Source organism: Myxocyprinus asiaticus, chromosome 33, assembly GCF_019703515.2.
Source record: "Myxocyprinus asiaticus isolate MX2 ecotype Aquarium Trade chromosome 33, UBuf_Myxa_2, whole genome shotgun sequence".
NCBI lineage: Eukaryota > Metazoa > Chordata > Actinopteri > Cypriniformes > Catostomidae > Myxocyprinus > Myxocyprinus asiaticus.
In genome coordinates, this window is record NC_059376.1 from 584,477 (window position 1) to 603,003 (window position 18,527).

Consider the following 18,527-nt stretch of genomic DNA (forward strand, 5'->3'; position numbering starts at 1 on the left):
TATATATATATATATATATATATACACTTTTCCATTTACCGTCAGACAAGAATCCATCTAAACATGCAGGCAGAAAATTACTTACACAAATGAAGACATAAAAACAATTATAAATGTAAAAATAATAATTATAATGATGATAATAATCACTGAAATATAAATCATGGTTGGAGGTGTTTTTGTATTATTTTATGTTTTAATCACAGATGTATTGGCACAATGAACTGCTCTGTAGAAATAAAGTGAACTGAACTCAAAGCACCTCCTGAGCTGAGATGTTTGTGGTCATTTGCAGCACTCATAGACGATACTGTTCTTGCAAAATATGTTCAGAAGACTGAAAGAAAGAAAGAGTGAGAACCCTTTACATTCACTCTGCACGCCTCCGTACAAACAGCGTGTCATACATGCGCATAGACGTCTTTTCTGTCATCTGTTCTTAATAATTTAATAAAGTGTGTCTCTTCAAGCGCCTGTCCGTGTGTCTAATAGCATTTCTTGTGTCATTCTGAATCCGAGACGTCTTACAGTTACCGATCATGCACATTATATTCACTACCTGCGATTAAACATCTTCTGTCAGTGCAAGTATTTAGCTGCGTGTGTAATTTGATAGGTCGGTAAAGAACATCTGGCTTTCAGTGCGTTATTTAGGATCATTTATCATGGGTCACAAACACTTCATTAGGCAACTATTCTTTATTTAAGGCCATTCTATTCATTATTGAATTGATATGGGAAGTTCCATTCATAATGTTTCCCCCTTTTACCCGGTATAAAATTTCACACCATTGTTGTCCCTTGTACCGAGTAAAACCGGTAACACCGTACACCATGGCAACCCTACTGCTAAGTGGGATTTATAAAGTGAACTTTTCGCAGGTTCTAGCATTGGTATGGCTTTATAAATCTGAAAAACTTTTGTGCCTGCACATACACTTCTAGCATCAAATGTAAGCTAAGTTTAATACATAAAGCTCATGTTGTCTATATGGTGGGCTACTAAGCATCATAAAGTTAATTAAACAATGTCTTTGCATTTGGTTTCCTTAACACCAAGAAACATGATATGGATTCAATTATGTATTTTTATAAAGAGCCCAAAAACACAGATAATCTATTATGGCATTGCAGTTAAAACGTTATGAATCAATAGTTTGCATTGACAGCTGTAGCTGTAAAGCTGCTTATATGGCCATAGAAACAAAAAGTGTATTTGTGTTAATCAATCTGTACACTTCAAAACTTTTCTTTTTGCAGATTTAGAAATGGCAGCTTGCCAATTCATGAGTTATTTTGAGTGTTAGTAATATTCTTGTAATTCTTCACACCTTCAATATTCTTTCGTATAAATGCTGAAAGTGAAATGTACTGTAAAGTCATCCATTTTATTCATTGGTGAGATCCTTCGATCCCTACACTACAGCTCCCAATAAATAAACAAAACAAAAACCATACATATATGCTTATAAAACAGTTCAATATTTACTGCAAAATATTTTTTACAGAATAAAACTTGGAAAAAAAAATTGAGAAAGAAAAACAAGCAAAATAAATATAGGAAATGGACAGCAAGAACTCCACATACTGAACTGTACAAACAACATTTTTTGCTTAAATAACCTTTTGACATACACTTTCCTTAGAGCACAACTCAACATACAATTTCTATAATCCGCAACCATGTTTTTGCACTTATCTGCTGACAACTCACATGTATTTTGTTTGTTTGATTTATATGTAATACATACATGGAAGGATTTAAGATTGTCAATATTCCAATTTCCAAACAAAACAATCCTGTATTTGAATTCTCACAAACATAACTAACATTCACATGATAATTTTGATTCAGTAATGGAGGAATTCAGTGTCAGTTTTGAACCAAAATATATCTGAATACACATGCTCAATAATGATTGAACATGATAACATGATTTACATGATGCCTTGCCATTTACATAGTCTTTCAAACCTAGGATACTTTGTATATAATAATAACTTCAACAGGAATAATTTCTAACATGGGTATTGTAATCTTTTAAGAGTAATATCCAGTGGAATTGATCTCTGTAAAGGGCAGAAATGGTATTTTAAGAGTTGGTAGCAGATAAGCTTCTTAAAACTTAACAACAAGCCGTCCTTCTACTGTAACAAAAGTGAAGGCTGTCTTTGATGTTAAACCATTGTCCTTTTCATTGAGAATTAATAGTAAGAATAATAAAACCCAACACAAATGTTCAGTTTTGACAAATTACAAAGCAAAATGACTTCTTGACGAGAACAGACCAATTCAATGAAATCAGAATATTACAAAGGCTTCATATGGATATGACGCTCTTGTAAGAAAGTGTGCTCTTTTGCACACGCTGACGAATTTTGGCACTGATATCGCCTTCAACTTTTTCACAAACTGCAGTACGTTGCAGCGGTTGGGGCACAGCAAGATACCACTTTGAACATTCAAATATACATTTTTATGTTGGCTATCCTGAAACTGGGATCTTCAAAACCCCTGTCACGAGACGATGAACACATTAAAACAGAATACATTTTTTAAATGCATACAGTAAGCCCTTCTGCAACAAAACACATAATGGACACTTAGACTATAGGAGGGGATGCACGAAGCTGAAGTAGCTACAAGCCTAATTCATGCTGGATATGGGGAACATTTCAAATAGTTGACTGACAATGACAAAACAAAAACTTCTCTACAAAGCACACTCAACTGCCTTTCTAACTCAGTTTTTACATTGTAATAGTTGGCGAAAAGCAATAAGCATTTTGAGATCACCCAAAAATCTGAATTCTTATCTACTCACATTCATGTTATTTTAACAGTGATGAATTCTGAGCACAAATCGTTCTGACTGAAAAAGCTAAGAGTGCTCGATCAGTCTGTGATGACAAATCGTAAATCTGCGTCGTGTAATCACCTTGAAGAATTTAAAATTCAGATCAGATTTTCTTTTGTTCTCCTTGTGTGATGTCAATACCAACGCATTACTGTTTATGATATACACGAGACAAGTACTGTGTATAGAATTACATGCATCGCCAATGGATGAGCTTGTAAAATTTACAGTTACAACATTTATTGCAACATTCAATTTTCACTACTTAAAATGCTAATTCTTGACTATTTTTGATATCAGTGATTACATTTGCACTAGTAATAACATGAAATCTTTATTTAAAAATGACTTCATTACTCATTTCACAAAAATACACATTCTTGATATGAAAAATGGAATTTAAACTATTCAAATATTCTATTGTAAATGCAGTTTCACTAGCAGAATGATCTGTCATCCACTCCTGTTCAAAAGCAATTGCAGATATCTATAATCCATTTCTTACTAGCTGAAATTCCAAATTTTTCTAGTGAAAATAATCATTTATAATATCAATAATTCCAGTCGCAATTGCAAATGTTCATTCCCAATATCAACAACTGAATTACAACTGTAAACATGCTAATTTTTATGTCTGTAATTTGGTTTTCATTAGTGGCAACGTTATTTTCAGATATCTATAATATTATTTGATGGTATCTTTACTTACTCTTCAATTTACTGATATGTTAAATACCAAATCTAACATGTTGAAATTAATTTACAGATATCTTTTCTCTGGTTGTAATTCCATTCCAATTGCATTCCTCTCAAGAATTAGCATTTTAACTAGTGAAAACAGAACTATTGTTGATATCTATCATTTATCTCCTGCACGTGATTAAATGCCAATTCAGCATGCGACAGCTTGTTTTACTTTGAAAACCTTCAACGTTTGAATTTGACTTGCATGAAGCACAAGGACACTAAATAACCCCTCATATTAGGAAGCATTCTGCAACTTTGCTGACAAATGAATCTACTGGATTACTATTGAGGGTCTTAAAAACACTTTCTGTCAGACAGCCGTCATCACATGAGTAGAAAATACGCCCGTATGTATTACACTACAAATGGTCTCCATGACACAATATTTGTCTTAGATAATATGCTCACCAGCATGCATTTTTATGTATATCTCTTGCTCGTGGTACAGGCATATGGTACATGTACATGTGCATCACCTCACAAACAATGGCAAACGTCCCAAATGACGCGTGGACTGAAAAGAACATAGTGGACCGTTTCAACGGCATTCACAGGAATGCTGGGATACGACTGTTAGATGTGGATTAGACTGACCTCAGATTGCTTTACGATAGTGTTTGAGGAGTGAGATAGAGGTCTGGAAAGCAGCCAGCCCTGGATCAACATACAGGAGACGGGTTTCTACTCATTTAATTCAAATAGAGGTGGCTCTTGGGTGAAAACATGTCCGGGTCACAATTCACCCCCAAAAATATGAAATTATTCATGGCAAAAAGAAAACAAAGCCAATTTTAGGACTATTATGATTTTTTGCTTTGTGACTTTATTTCATGACAATTAGGAGCATTTCCCCTCCAAACTCTCAGTACTGTTAAGCGTTCAGATGTTTTAGTTTTGAGTTTGTTTGTAATTCTCATTAATCTCATTGAGGATTCTCTGCAGTCATCTTTTCTGAATTACAATAAAGATACCTTTTACTTATATCAGCATAAATCGATTTTTCTTAAATCAGAATAAATTAAAGATTTCATGACAATTAAGTACAAAAGTTTTTATTTTATTTTTATATTTTTATTCTCATTGTACTCTCATTTCTGTAATTCAGCTAATTTTAGAATGTATTACAGTAAAGAACATTTCATTTAAAGCAACATAAATTTCTGGCATTTTTTACAAAGTAAATTTACTTCACATTGCAGTGAGATTTTGTGAATTCCAGTAAAGAATTGGGGTGGAAAGGGTCAAAAATAATAAAATATTTGTCACAAATTCACAATGCAAAAAATCTTGCATTGTTCTCGACAGGTTAGGTGAGATTGACCCATAGTGCTCTGATTCTACTAATCTACTCACAGATCGGTTAAAGAAGAGACGCTCCCAGAGACATTATCCAGAAGAATTGGGTCTTTTGCAGAGTATGTAAGTGTTGTGGTTTGCTCTGGAGTACATCTGGTGATCTCTAATGAACCAATAAACAGACTGCTCTACACTTCATCACGCCACTCGCCAAGAAACATATTACACAAATCCATCACTGAGTCCAAACTCTCCTGAATCACATTTTCTCTTGTCCATCGCTGAAAACCTCCAATGATGTACGAGATGATACACACAGAGACAAGCAAGTGTTGTCAAACAAAACCAAACGCCATATACCGCCCTCCGTTCACTGGTCCAGCACTTTTGGGCGGCACCATTCAGTATAATGGCTAAATGAAGACGCTCGACAGGACAGACTATGAAGTGCAAACAGCCAACCGTCCTTCACTCTGATTGGACACGACATGCACTCGCCGTCTGTCAGACAAACAGCTGGATTCTCTCGTGGATGGTCTGTCTGCAGATGGGGCAGGTTTTGAGCGTGGCGCTGCAGTCGATGCAGGACGCGTGGCCGCACTGGAACACCAGCTTGATGTGGTTGTCAATGCAGATGGGACAGGTGATGCGCTCCTCCATCTGTCTGTAACGTGACTGCAGCTGCTCCAGCAGGTTATGCTGCTCTGAGTTCTCTGAACTGGGGCTGCACTCCACCTCCGTTTGGTCTGACATGGAGAAGATGATGGAGACATTTAAGAGGAAAATACTTATTGCATTAAAAAGCACAGTTTAACACTTTAGAAAAAGTTACAGCTTGCTTAAACCAGCCTAAGTTAGCAGTGTTACGGAAATGTTTGTAGACAAAGGCTTTCTCGATTTTGTCAATGGTAACAAAGACGAGATGAAAGATGAGTATCAATACGATAATAGAGGGTTTTCATTAAAGCATACTGTTGGTCGAAAATATGACGTGAAAAAAAAAACTGCTAGATATTAAGAATACCCTAACATGGTTTTTTATTTATTGAAATATGAAATATTATATGAAAGATACATTTAGAAAGAACTAATTGAAATAATCATCCTTCAGAAGATTCATTTGATGTGTTTATTTCAGGAGATCAGCTTTACACATATTCATCTTTAATACATCTGATACATGTTTAAATAATTATAAGTAGTTTATACTATTTTAATAGTTGATGAATGTTTGGTCTGTCAAAGTTTGACACGTTTTTATCATTGTGCACATTATCATCGAGAAAAATGTTATTTTTGTCTGCTAAAATGATATGCCATTTAAGTAAAATTGACTAAAATGAATTCTTGACTAAATTTAAATGAATAAATCTGAAAATGAACACCGCTGACGTCCCCAGTCAGGAAGATCAGCAGAGAGCGACTAACAAACAAGCCTAGGCTGGTTTAAGCTTTATTTTCGGCAGAGATATCATTGTAATTCAAACGTAACTTTTAAGAACATTTACCTTGTCGAATTTTCTTTGTTATTGTCACCTGACACCGGATACATTTCTTCATTCTGTGAGCACATTCTGAATAAAGACAACACAGCACAGGAGATTAGTGTCTCTGTTCCAAACCCACACTGTATTCTAGTGCCGCATCTTAGCTGAAACAGAACCATATATGAGCTGTTGTAGATGAACCCGGAAGGCTAATCCACCGTGGGTTCCCTAATGCTAAACATTACTTGTTCTTCAACATACATTACACACAGTCAGACCTCAAACCTGAATTTGTGTGTTTTATTCAAAGTATGTTGCTTCAATGCACTGCAAAAAATGATTTTCAAGACAAATATTTTTGTCTTGTTTTCCTTTAAAATTGTCTAAACATTCTTAAAACGTGATTTCTTTACTTGACAAGCAAACTAGCATAAGATTTTAAGTCTTGTTTTGAGAGAAATCTAACTGAATTTAGTGAGAATTATGCTGAAAACAAGACAAAACTGTTTGCCAATGGGGTAAGAAAAATACACTTTATTTAAAGTGAAAACAATTGTACTTTTCTTACCCCATTGGCAAACAGTTTTGAATTTAGTTTTGAATTATACAGTAATAAAAGAGAATATCTGATTAAGAATCTGTGTTCTTTAATTCAAGTGAGATGAGTAAAGAGCGCTGTTGCATAATTATACGTCCTCTTTAAATTTATACATGAACGGACTCCTGAACTTCTCTTTTTTTTTAATGCCTGGATAAAATAACACAAGGTTCAGTGATATATGGAGTGGTGGTGGCGTAGTGGACTAAAGCACTGAACTGGTAAGCAAAAGGTTGTTGGTTCGATCCCCACAGCCACCACCATTGTGTCCTTGAGCAAGGCACTTAACTCCAGGTTGCTCCAGGGGGATTGTCCCCATAATAAGGGCACTGTAAGTCGCTTTGGATAAAAGTGTCTGCTAAATGCATAAATGTAAATATATATGCACTTGGAATAATGTACATTTAGAAAAACAGGTAAGGAAAATATGATGCATAACATTACAAATTAAATCACAAAGAAAACACAAGCTCACAGGATTATCTTTATTTAATTATTGCATATTTGTATTCAATTCAGGGTTTCTTGTGCATGGTGAGAAATGTACATGTAAAGAGTTTTTTCCAAACAAACTGCTGAACTTCGCTGCTATTTTTAATGCCAGGATAATATAACATGCACAGTGATATACATATTAAATAATGTACATTAAGACAAAACACCAGGTGTATTATAATATATGAGGTATCAGCACATTACATAAATATTCTAATAAGAACGAATGTGTTAACAACTTCTATATTATTTCTTTACTGCACATTTGCATTGAATTCAGTGTTTTTGTGAATGAGACGAGTAAAAGAGCACCAAAATATGCTCCGATGTCTTTACGTTTATGAACATTTAAAAACAAACACAAGACCGGGTTTATGTTTGTAGTACGCAGGGTTCAGGAAGTGCAATTATTTAGTTTTAATATCACGTCCAATGCTGGTGTTTGTCAGTTGATTAGCGCCACCAATGTGCTTGAATGTGCAGCTGCCGTGAAAACAACAAAAAGCTCTTATCTCATTGGTCAGTCAGCGTTCATTGCATCTGTTAAAAAACATTCGGGTTGTCGGCGGATGATTTGTCGGACCCGGTGTGAATAGGCCTTTACTCTGCACAAGACCAACATCTCGCTGATGAGATATTTTTAGAGCAGAGGAAAACCAGGAAAATTGACATTTTCATGACTTAAATGATTTTATCAATGTCTGTGACTTTTCCAAGCCTGGAATCCCAATCTTAAAATTCCCTGATATTTTCAGGTTTTCCATGATCGTGTGAACCCTATATAAGGCAATACAGTATTGCTCCCTTACTTTTGGTGTAGCCACCAGACCCATGACACCTAAAAATGCCATCTAGATAGGTGGTTTCAAAAAGTCTGGAACAGAGCCACATAGGAGGACTGTACAGGATGTTGCTCCAGTCAATTTGCTCCTATGTTGATTCCTATGAATTGTCTTTTCTGTATGTGTGTGTGTGTGTGTGTGTGTGTGTGTGATCTCACCCTCGCAGGCGACGCTGTGTTGACAAGGAGAGAAGAGCACGAGGAGTGCGAGCTCAGAGCAGATGAGGCACTCGCTGGGGCCCATCACACTCGGCACGGCCAGGTTAGTCATGGTGTTGGGTGTGGTGTGAACGTGCCTCAGACTGCTGCTGCTCGTACCCGTCCCGCACGTGACCACCTGAAGTCTGAACACACACAGACACACGTCACGATCACACCTGTTCTGATATTGACTGCTATTCACAGACTCAACTGATGAATGAGCACCACACCAATAGAGAAACATCAGAGCTCAACAGTAAGGATGGACCACCTTACATTTGATGATCAGGTGTCTTTATGCCTAACAAACTTGAACATTTGGTTTAGTGTGATGTATTAAACAATTTTGTTGCAAATTCTGCTGATTGAAATATGTCATCAAGGTCAAATCTACCTGGCTATCATAGATGAGATTTCGTCAGAATGAAAGTGAATGAAACGTATCAATAACGTTTTGCACAATATGTCATTATAGTGTTTATGAGGTTTATTTCATTATGCTATAGTTGTAAAATTCCAGCCATAATTAGAAACTGCAAACATAAATTATTTATTGTTTTGAAAGAACATTTAATGATTAAAGATGATCTGATTGCATTAAACAAATTAGGGTGACATTATTAAATTGAATATGTACATTTAGGCCAATTCTATTTAAAACGCAGTTTAGTAAAAAAAAAAAAAAAAAAAAAAGTGATATACTGCAGCAATTAATTAAATACACTGCATAAAATAATCTTCTACCCAAATATTTTTGCCTTGTTTTCTGATAAAAATCTATAAACATCCTTAAAACAAGAAAAAGAAAGCAGATATTATTTGCACCCATATTTAAATACTAACATACAGTATGGGCATCACTGCAGTGTGTTTATTGTGTTTATTTAGAGTCCCACAGACACACTACATTAACCCCTAAACCTAACCTTAACCTTACCTTAGAAAAAATAACCTTGGTATTAGTACAGTAACCATGTAGTTTCACCATGATATTTTGTAGTAAAATTATAGTAACCACAAAATTAACCATGGTTACTATATTGCCACAATATTTCTGTACTTACACCATGGTTAACTGCATTAAAACTATGGTTTCTGCCAAAAAACATGGTAACTACAATATTAGTAATACAGTGATGCCGAGCCGCAGGAACAAGTGTGATCGACAGACCAGATCAAACCCTTCTCTGAACTCCCTGACATTCACCGTGACCAAATCAACATTTATATTCATTTTTATCTATTTTTTTAAGTAGTATTAAAGGAAATATTAAGAGTGGAAACTGGAAACTGGATGGGAAAAAGAGTGGGACAAAACGCGGATTTGAACCACGGTCACTAGGACAACAGTACACATTCACACACACCGTCTTTACACCCCACGCCACTGCAGCGACATCTATTGTTTAGTTTGTTGTGTATTTCTGTGGCTTCACCAGACTTTTGGGGTGTATATAATCACTCCGAAAAAATATATGTGTCAGTGGGGTAAAATAAAAAACTTGTTTTCCTTTTGAATCAATGCTACATACAGGTGAATTATTTATTTTAAGTGGTTCATTTACATGAACTGTCTGAAAGAATCGATTTACTTAAATGATTCATTTTTCCCAGTGTTACATGAGAGAGAGAGGACGGTTCAGGTAAGTGTGTTTGATTCACTCGACTCCATTGATGCATTCACAATATAATGTGACAAATTATGCATTTTGTGCCATTACATTGCTACTCGCTGGAAAATGAAGCTCATTATTGGAAAACCTTAGTTATTATTATTATTAGTTAAAGAGGTAGTTCACCTTATAAATGGAAATTCTCTCATCATTTATTCACCCTCATGTCATCCCAGATGTGTATGAATTTCTTTCTTCTGCAGAACACAAATGAAGATTTTTAGAAAAATATCTCAGCTCAGTATGTCCTTAAAATGTAAATGAATGAAGATTTCTCTTTTGAAGCTCCAGAAATCACAGACTCCAGCAGTTAAATGAACGTCTTCTAAAGTGACACGATTGCTTTTGGTGCAAAAAAGATCAATATTTAAGTACTTTTTTTTAACTCTAAATCATGCTTCCGGTGAGCAGCGATATGCGCATGTGACGTAATCGTGTTGGCATTTGAAACACACGAGAAGTGACGCGTGTTTACAAGCGTGGAGGAGGAACGCTGTGCAGTAGTTTGGTTGGTTTTGGTTTAGATCTGTTTCTTTACTCACAATAGTGCTTTTGTGTGCTTATCCTGGATGTCTCAACCGAGTGGAGAACCCGAGATCACGTCTGTAACATGGAAACGCGAATATGTCACATGAGAGACTGCTTGGACTCCACCCTCTTGTGAAGTGTTGGATTATAGTGAAAAAGTACTTAAATTTGTATCTTTTTTCGCAACAACTTTAGAAGACATTAACCGCTGGAGTCGTATGGACGACATTTATGCTGACTGTCTGTGATTTTTGGAGCTTCAAAAGAGAAATCTCCATTCACTTGCATTTTAAGGACCTAATGAGCTGAGCTGAGATATTTTACTATTGTTCTTCAAATGTGTTCTGCTGAAGAAAGTCATACACATCTGGGATGTCATGACTGTGAGTAAATAATGAGAGAATTTTCATTTTTGGGTGAACTATCACTAAGTTAGTAGCGTTGTTATTTTAAGTTAGTTACTCCCCACCACTAGTGAAAATATTGGCAGGGCAAAAACAAATCTGAACTGGCTGAGCAGAAAAAAATCCATCTTGTTGAGCCCTGTGTTTACACACACACAAACACAAACACAAACACTCACACAGACCTGCGTTTCTCGGCGAAGCTCCTGATGAGTTGTTGTACTGTGGTGTCTGTCACGAGATCCAGAGGGCTTTTACCTTTATGATTGGCATAACTGATATCAGCCCCTTCCTGTGCCAGGAAACACGCGATAGCAGCGCCAACATTCAGTTCTGTGTTCCCCATCAGACCTGAGCTGCACAACTATACACAGTCAATGATTACATGTGAGTAATTATCATCATCTCTCTCATCATCATCATCATACAGACTCGCACACTATAGACAACAGGAAGATGGTGTGGTGGAATGACCTGCCCCTCCCTCTCGTCACCATCACCCTGCCTCTTAGGGCTGTCCTACAGCCAGGTTCACGACAGGAGAGGGCTGGAGAGAGGAGAGATGCAACTTTATGAGCCTCGTTGGGGCAGCGATTGATGAGGAACACCTGATGTTAATAGAGCCTCATCCCGCTGCCATTAAAATGCAAAGCGCACCTCCCCTCGTGAAGCTGGCTTCTATCTCCTTGTGTGCACACACTGGCATCCTTCAAAGGACCAGGAGCAGAGCGGGGAGGGTACCGGCCGAATTAGGTGCACCATGGACCACGGAGGGAAGCGTGTGCAGCTGTCGGACCCCGCCCACGTCATGGACCATTCCTGTGGACACTACCCCTTCGTTTACAACGCCCCCTTTTCCGCAAAGACGGCAGTTTCCAAAAAATTTCCAAAAACAATGGCTACTACTCATACTATTTCTGTAGTGTGTAGAGTATAAAGTGTACAGTATTTCAGTATTCACTTTGATCTCTTTCTTGACTCATTATTTGATTATTTCCGAGATGACGGCACTTGCTAATCATGTGAAAACACTGATGCATGCTACTGTTTGAAACACGCACTAGTTTGAAATCAATTGTATGCAGTATATTGCACTTTATGCAGTCCGCATAGTAAATGTGACTGATGTGTTGTTCAAAAGGAACAAAGTAACAATTTACAATGTTTAATAAGCAATTTAACAAATGTAAATAAATTTAGCCAGTCGAAGACAAATCATTTCTATAAATAATATGATTTTTACTCCAGCAGGGTTGTTATAGTTTTAAATGTTTTATTTGTTTGTTTTTTATTTCTATATTATTTTCAAATGAATTGAATTGAAATTGTCCTTTCAATTTAGTTTAGTTTTCACTGTCTAGAGTTATTTCAAACTAGTGGCATTTTCATTTTTACTGAAGGAGGTAAAGGTTTAAAAATTGTAGAAAACACACCTCCAAATCTGTACTGATACAGGTGCATGACTAAAAACGATATTTATGAAAATACACAACACAGTAAGCACACTGTTTCTCTCAAATCAATTTAATGAGCTCATCAAGAGACAAAAACGTGGTCACGTGAGTTCATCAGACTCTTTGTTGTGTATTTTCAGAGTTTTAAATGTTATATTCTGTGTGTCAAACATTAAGACTGTCCATTTAGCACATGAATTCAGTGCAATAATTCTTTAAAAAATAATGTGTTAAATGAATCATGTCCCTTGAATGTACAGTTGTGCTCAAAAGTTTGCATACCCTTGGAGAATTGGTAATATATGTACCATTTTTAAAGAAAACATGAGTGAGCAGGCAAAACACATTTCTTTTATTTCTTATGGGATTCATATTCAACTGTAGGTCATAAAACAAAACATGGCAACAAAGAAAAAAATGAAATGACCCCTGTTCAAAAGTCTGCATACCCTTAATTCTTAATACTGTGTATTGCCCCCTTTAGCATCAATGACAGCGTGCAGTCTTTTGTAATAGTTGTCTATGAGGCCCCAAATTCTTGCAGGTGGTATAGCTGCCCATTTGTCTTGGCAAAATGCCTCCAGGTCATGCAAAGTCTTTGGTCGTCTTGCATGAACCGCACGTTTGAGATCTCCCCAGAGTGGCTCGATAATATTAAGGTCAGGAGACTGTGATGGCCACTCCAGAACCTTCACCTTTTTCTGCTGTAACCACTGGAGGGTCAACTTGGCCTTGTGCTTAGGGTCATTGTCATGCTGGAAAGTACAAGAACGTTTCATGCACAGCTTTCATGCAGAAGAATGCAAATTGTCTGCCAGTATTCTCTGATAACATGCTGCATTCATATTGCCATCAATTTTCTCAAGATTCCCCGTGCCTTTAGAGCTCACACACCCCCAAAACATCAGTGAGCCACCACCATGCTTCACAGTGGGGATGGTATTCTTTTCACTATAGGCCTTGTTGACCCCTCTCCAAACATAGCGCTTATGGTTGTGACCATAAAGCTCTATTTTGGTCTCGTCACTCCAAAGGCGTATCAAGGTGTTGTCAGGCATACTGTAACCAGGCTTTTTGTGGCATTGGCGCAGTAAAGGCTTCTTTCTGGCAACTCAACCATGCAGCTCATTTTTGTTCAAGTATCATCATATTGTGCTCCTTGAAACAACCCCACCGTCTTTTTCCAGAGCAGCCTGTATTTCTCCTGAGGTTACCTGTGGGTTATTCTTTGTATCCCGAACAATTCTTCTGGCAGTTGTGGCTGAAATCTTTCTTGGTCTACCTGACCTTGGCTGGTATCAAGAGAACCCTGAATTTTCCACTTCTTAATAAGTGATTGAACAGTACTGACTGGCATTTTCAAGGCTTTGGATATCTTTTTATATCCTTTTCCATCTTTATAAAGTTCCATTACCTTGTTACGCAGGTCTTTTGACAATTCTTTTCTGCTCCCCATGGCTCAGTATCTAGCCTGCTCAGTGCATCCACGTGAGAGCTAACAAACTCATTGACTATTTATACACAGACACTGATTGCAATTTAAAAAGCCACAGGTGTGGGAAATTAACCTTTAATTGCCATTTAAACCTGTGTGTGTCTGTAACAAGGCCAAACATTCAAGGGTATGTAAACTTTTGATCAGGGCCATTTGGGTGATTTCTGTTATCATTATGATTTAAAAAGGAGCCAAACAACTATGTGATAATAAATGGCTTCATATGATCACTATCCTTAAATAAAAGGGATTTTTTTTTTGCATGATCAGCCATATTTTCAAAATCAATGCCAAAATTTCTCAATTTCTGTCAGAGTATGCAAACTTTTGAGCACAACTGTATGTAGCAAATCATTTTCCAACCAACGGAGCAATTCACGTGTTCGCCAGATCAATCCACGTTTTGTCACTATTGACAATTGATAAGTCACAATGATTTTCAGCCATAATAATCTGATTATTGTATTTATTATACTTATTATTTTATATTGGATTATCTTTAATTGGGGCTCTTTCTCAACAAATCTTGATATATGTGTTAAACTGGGGTTAATTCGATTAAATAATCGACATCTCATGTAATTCATGAATTGAATCGACTGACAGCCCTTTCAAAAACTAAAATTATTTAAAGATCTTTTTTTTAAATTTTTTATTTCAGTTCATTTTTGAGTTATAAAATTATATTATAGCTTCAGTTTTTTCCCCAATGATGTTAGTTTTTAGGGAAATGTTTTTCGATGTCATTAATGATCACACTCATGTTCTCACCCTGCCATACAGAATGGATCCCTCGCCCTCGCCAGTGCTCATGACGGCTGTCAGCTGTTGTCTGCTCAGGGCCGTGTGCATGGCCGTGTCTCCATCCTCATCCTCCGCGTTCACGTCTGCACCCTCCGTCACCAGCAGCATCACAAGAGCCACATGACCCTGAGTCACGGCCAACTGCAGCGGTGTCTGATTGCGATTGTTCCGGATGTTGATGTCACAGCGACCCTAGACAGAAAAGAGCGAACAACCCTTACACATTCGCCACAGATAATTTTCACATGCAAATGAGCTTTGCATCAAAGGTGCAGAAAATTGTCCATTGTTGCCAAAGGTTTGCTGCAGGTTCACTACCATTTAATCCATGTCTTCAGAAGAAAAAAACTCCCATCTATGACCAGCCCCAATCAGTAGGTGTCAGAATATGAAAATGAAAGTCATCTCCACACCAGAATGTAAAAGTGAAAGTGTAGATTTTCAGTAAAATGGACTTAAATGTTGAACTGTTTTTCTCCCACACCTATCATATCACTTCAGAAGACATGGATTAAACCACTGGAGTCGTATGGATTACTTTTATGATGACTTTATGTGCTTTTTGGAGCTTCAAAGTTCTGGTCACCATTCACTTGCATTGTATGGACCTACAGAGCTGAAATATTCTTCTAAAAATCTTCATTTGTGTTCTGCAGAAGAAAGAAAGTCATACCGTATTTTCCGGAATATAAGTCGCAGATTTTTTCATCATCTGAATGGTCCTGCGACTTAAAGTCTTAAGTGATTTATATGTAACTGATGTCGGCTGGTCAAAGACACGTACCAAAACAGATAAAAACATAGAGAAGGCATAGAGACGATAGAAGCGTTTTAAAGTTGCCTTTACAGAGTATTTTATGCAACCAGTTTAAGTTCTCTGTCCATCATAACTTTAAACACTTCATCACACTCGTAGTACAAACATTCAGTCAGTGAACCGAATAATTAATACATTGCAAAGAGGGTTGCAAATATCAGAAATATCCAGTCTCTAACATTAATGAATGAATAGAATACAACAGGTGTATTGTTTTACTCACAGACTAAAAGCTGTTTATTTGTGCACAGCATAGAATTCCAGATGTTATGAACAGATGTGGCTTACTTGTTGCGTTTCTCTCATGAAACATAAACCGAATATGAGAAACTGTTACACACAATTACTTCAAGCAAATTCTCCAGTTTAAAACAAGTCCAAAAACACCGTGATACGATGTGTAGATTCTGAGGTACTGTAATCAAGTGTTGCCAGATCTTTAAAGAGAAACAAAAACAAGCCAAAACAAGCGAACATGAGCGACTCATGGAAGGTCTCGTGGTTTTAATCATTGATCAGCATTAGGTAGCCCGTTCTGACTAAATGTCCCATTATGCGGGCAGATTACATTTTGTTACACCTTGTTTTTTTTTTTTACACATGTTCTTCTGGAGATAATAAAAGTCCTGAATCAACTTTACAGTGCTTTAATAACATATATTGGGATTAAACAAAATGGAGCACACACTCATTGCTCTTTACAAGGTTCCCATTGTCATGGAAAACCTAAAAATATCAAGTCAACAATGAATATAGATTTTCTCTTCTTTAAATATTTCTTGAGCTTGAAATTGCTTGTGTAGAGTAGCCTACCATTTGCCAATCCATGATGATGTCTCATTTGTCAATGAATCGTTCTTTAGAACGAGGAAAAGACATGGAAATTCATAAGTCAAAAAGGTTGGGAACCCTGACTTTAACTGTAATAAATCAGCTGAAACCGAATGTGATCACAAACTAAGGCTTGAATAAAAATAAACTGCACAAATAATTTTATTACAGGTCTGCTTCTCTGCTAAATTCTAATTAACCTGAAACAATGGAGAAATGAACTCTTCTCTCTACTATCTTTTTTGTCGTTATTGCTGTGATCGAGGAAATGAACTGGGCTGCCCCATCACTCACTGATCCAGTTTCAGATGAAAGTGTGTATACGTGTGATGACTCTTCCACCGGCCGTGTGTTTGACAGCACTGATGTTGAGCATGGCACGGACAGTAGATGGGGCTGTTTGGCAGCTGCTATTAGTGGTGGATCGCAGTTTAATGTGCTCTGGGAGACTAAGCTTCAGCACGCCCAAAAACGTGACTTTTACTCTGAAAACAAGCCCAAAAAACAGACTTCCAATATTTATAAGTGACTTCATGAAAAAACAAGCCCAAAGTCGCTTATAATAAGTGGACATGGCAACACTGACTACGTTTGACATCTGAACCCATAAAGGGAAGTCTGGCGGCTGCTCCTGTGTCCTAGTGCCTGCTGTCTGCCAGTGCGACTTATACAGAGGTGCCACTTATATGAGACTTTTTTATCCTCAACAACACAATTTTGACCCGGTGCGACTTTATTTCCAGAAAATATGGTAAACATCTGGGATGACCTGAGGGTGAGTAAACGATGAGAGAATTTTAATTTTTGGGTGAACTGTCCCTTTAAGAGCAGGCTTTTCATCACATCAGTTCCTGATATCTAAAGCCAAGAGCAAAAGATACCTGATCATTATTATTAGCTGATCATGACAAGAGTCAATAAGTTGGGTATAACTTCGTATAGGCAGGGAGGTTTAGTGATTCTTTCACATCACTCTCATGCTAACACTTGTAATATTTAAGTGTTATGCTTTCAAAATAGTGAGACAATTGCATATTTTAAACGTTTATTCATGGTGCTGCACACTAGCCCCATAGACTTCCATTGTATTGTAAATGTGTTTTATGTTTGTTTTTACAAACTGAGACAAGAGTTGAAATTATCTTCTGTGATAATCGGCAGCATGTCTCAGATACTGTGTGTAAAGTTGCATTTTATCCCCAGAGATATTTTTAAAGCATCAGGGGGTGCAGTGTGGTCTTTCACACCTCTTTGAGGAGTATCTCAGCTACATCACGGTGGTTGTTCAAGGCGGCCAGATGCAGCGCAGAGAAACCATCTTCTTTCTTAACGTCAGCCAGCTGTCGTGCTCGCGCCAAGATCATCTCTGTTGCTCTGGAGGGGTGCACACACACACGCACACACACACACACACACACACACACACACACACACACACACGCACACACGCACACACGCACAGAGAGAGAGAGAGAGAGAGAGAGAGAGAGAGAGATATGGGTTAGGGTTAACCTCAAATGACATTCAGAATATTAGTATTATTCCTAGATAAAAGATTTACCACAAAGAATGTTCTCACTGAATTGAATCAGACACCAAGAATACATTACATTAGGGCTGCAAATCACGATTATTCTGACAATCGATTAATCTAATGATTATTAGAACGATTATTTGACTATTCGGCAATTATTGCAGCGATTAATCATTAGCTATTGGTGGGTTTTTGTTAAATGTGAGCCTAAATCATCACAATTAAAAGAACCAAAGACTTAAACTACTTCACTACTACTTTATTTAATACACGAGTTTCACAATTTGAGTTGAATTACTGAAATAAATGAACTTTTCCACAGCATTCTAATTTATTGAGATGCACCTGTACATCTCCCTCCTCATCCCTTCCCCTAGAGTCCTCCAAAACTGCCAAGTACCTACCCCCCTTCCTGAAATATATGTCCTCCAGCCCCAGCCTTCCATCTATCTTCTTCTCATAAG

The 18,527-nt window shown here is 37.1% G+C and overlaps 1 protein-coding gene across 3 annotated transcripts in view; it reads right to left on the bottom strand.

Moving 5' to 3' along the window:
* Nucleotides 1-1,374: 1,374 nt before the first annotated feature.
* LOC127424008 (E3 ubiquitin-protein ligase MIB2-like) overlaps nt 1,375-18,527 on the bottom strand; it is a 142,485-nt gene continuing 125,332 nt past the window's right edge. For all 3 annotated transcript variants that reach the window (XM_051668762.1, XM_051668763.1, XM_051668761.1), the window contains 6 exons: nt 17,777-17,903; nt 14,849-15,073; nt 11,314-11,492; nt 8,482-8,666; nt 6,410-6,475; nt 1,375-5,647 (listed from right to left, as the gene is read on the bottom strand). In XM_051668762.1, coding sequence (XP_051524722.1) covers nt 5,406-5,647; nt 6,410-6,475; nt 8,482-8,666; nt 11,314-11,492; nt 14,849-15,073; nt 17,777-17,903 — 1,024 coding nt within the window. In that variant the 3' untranslated portion in view covers nt 1,375-5,405. The remainder of the gene's footprint in view (nt 5,648-6,409; nt 6,476-8,481; nt 8,667-11,313; nt 11,493-14,848; nt 15,074-17,776; nt 17,904-18,527) is intronic.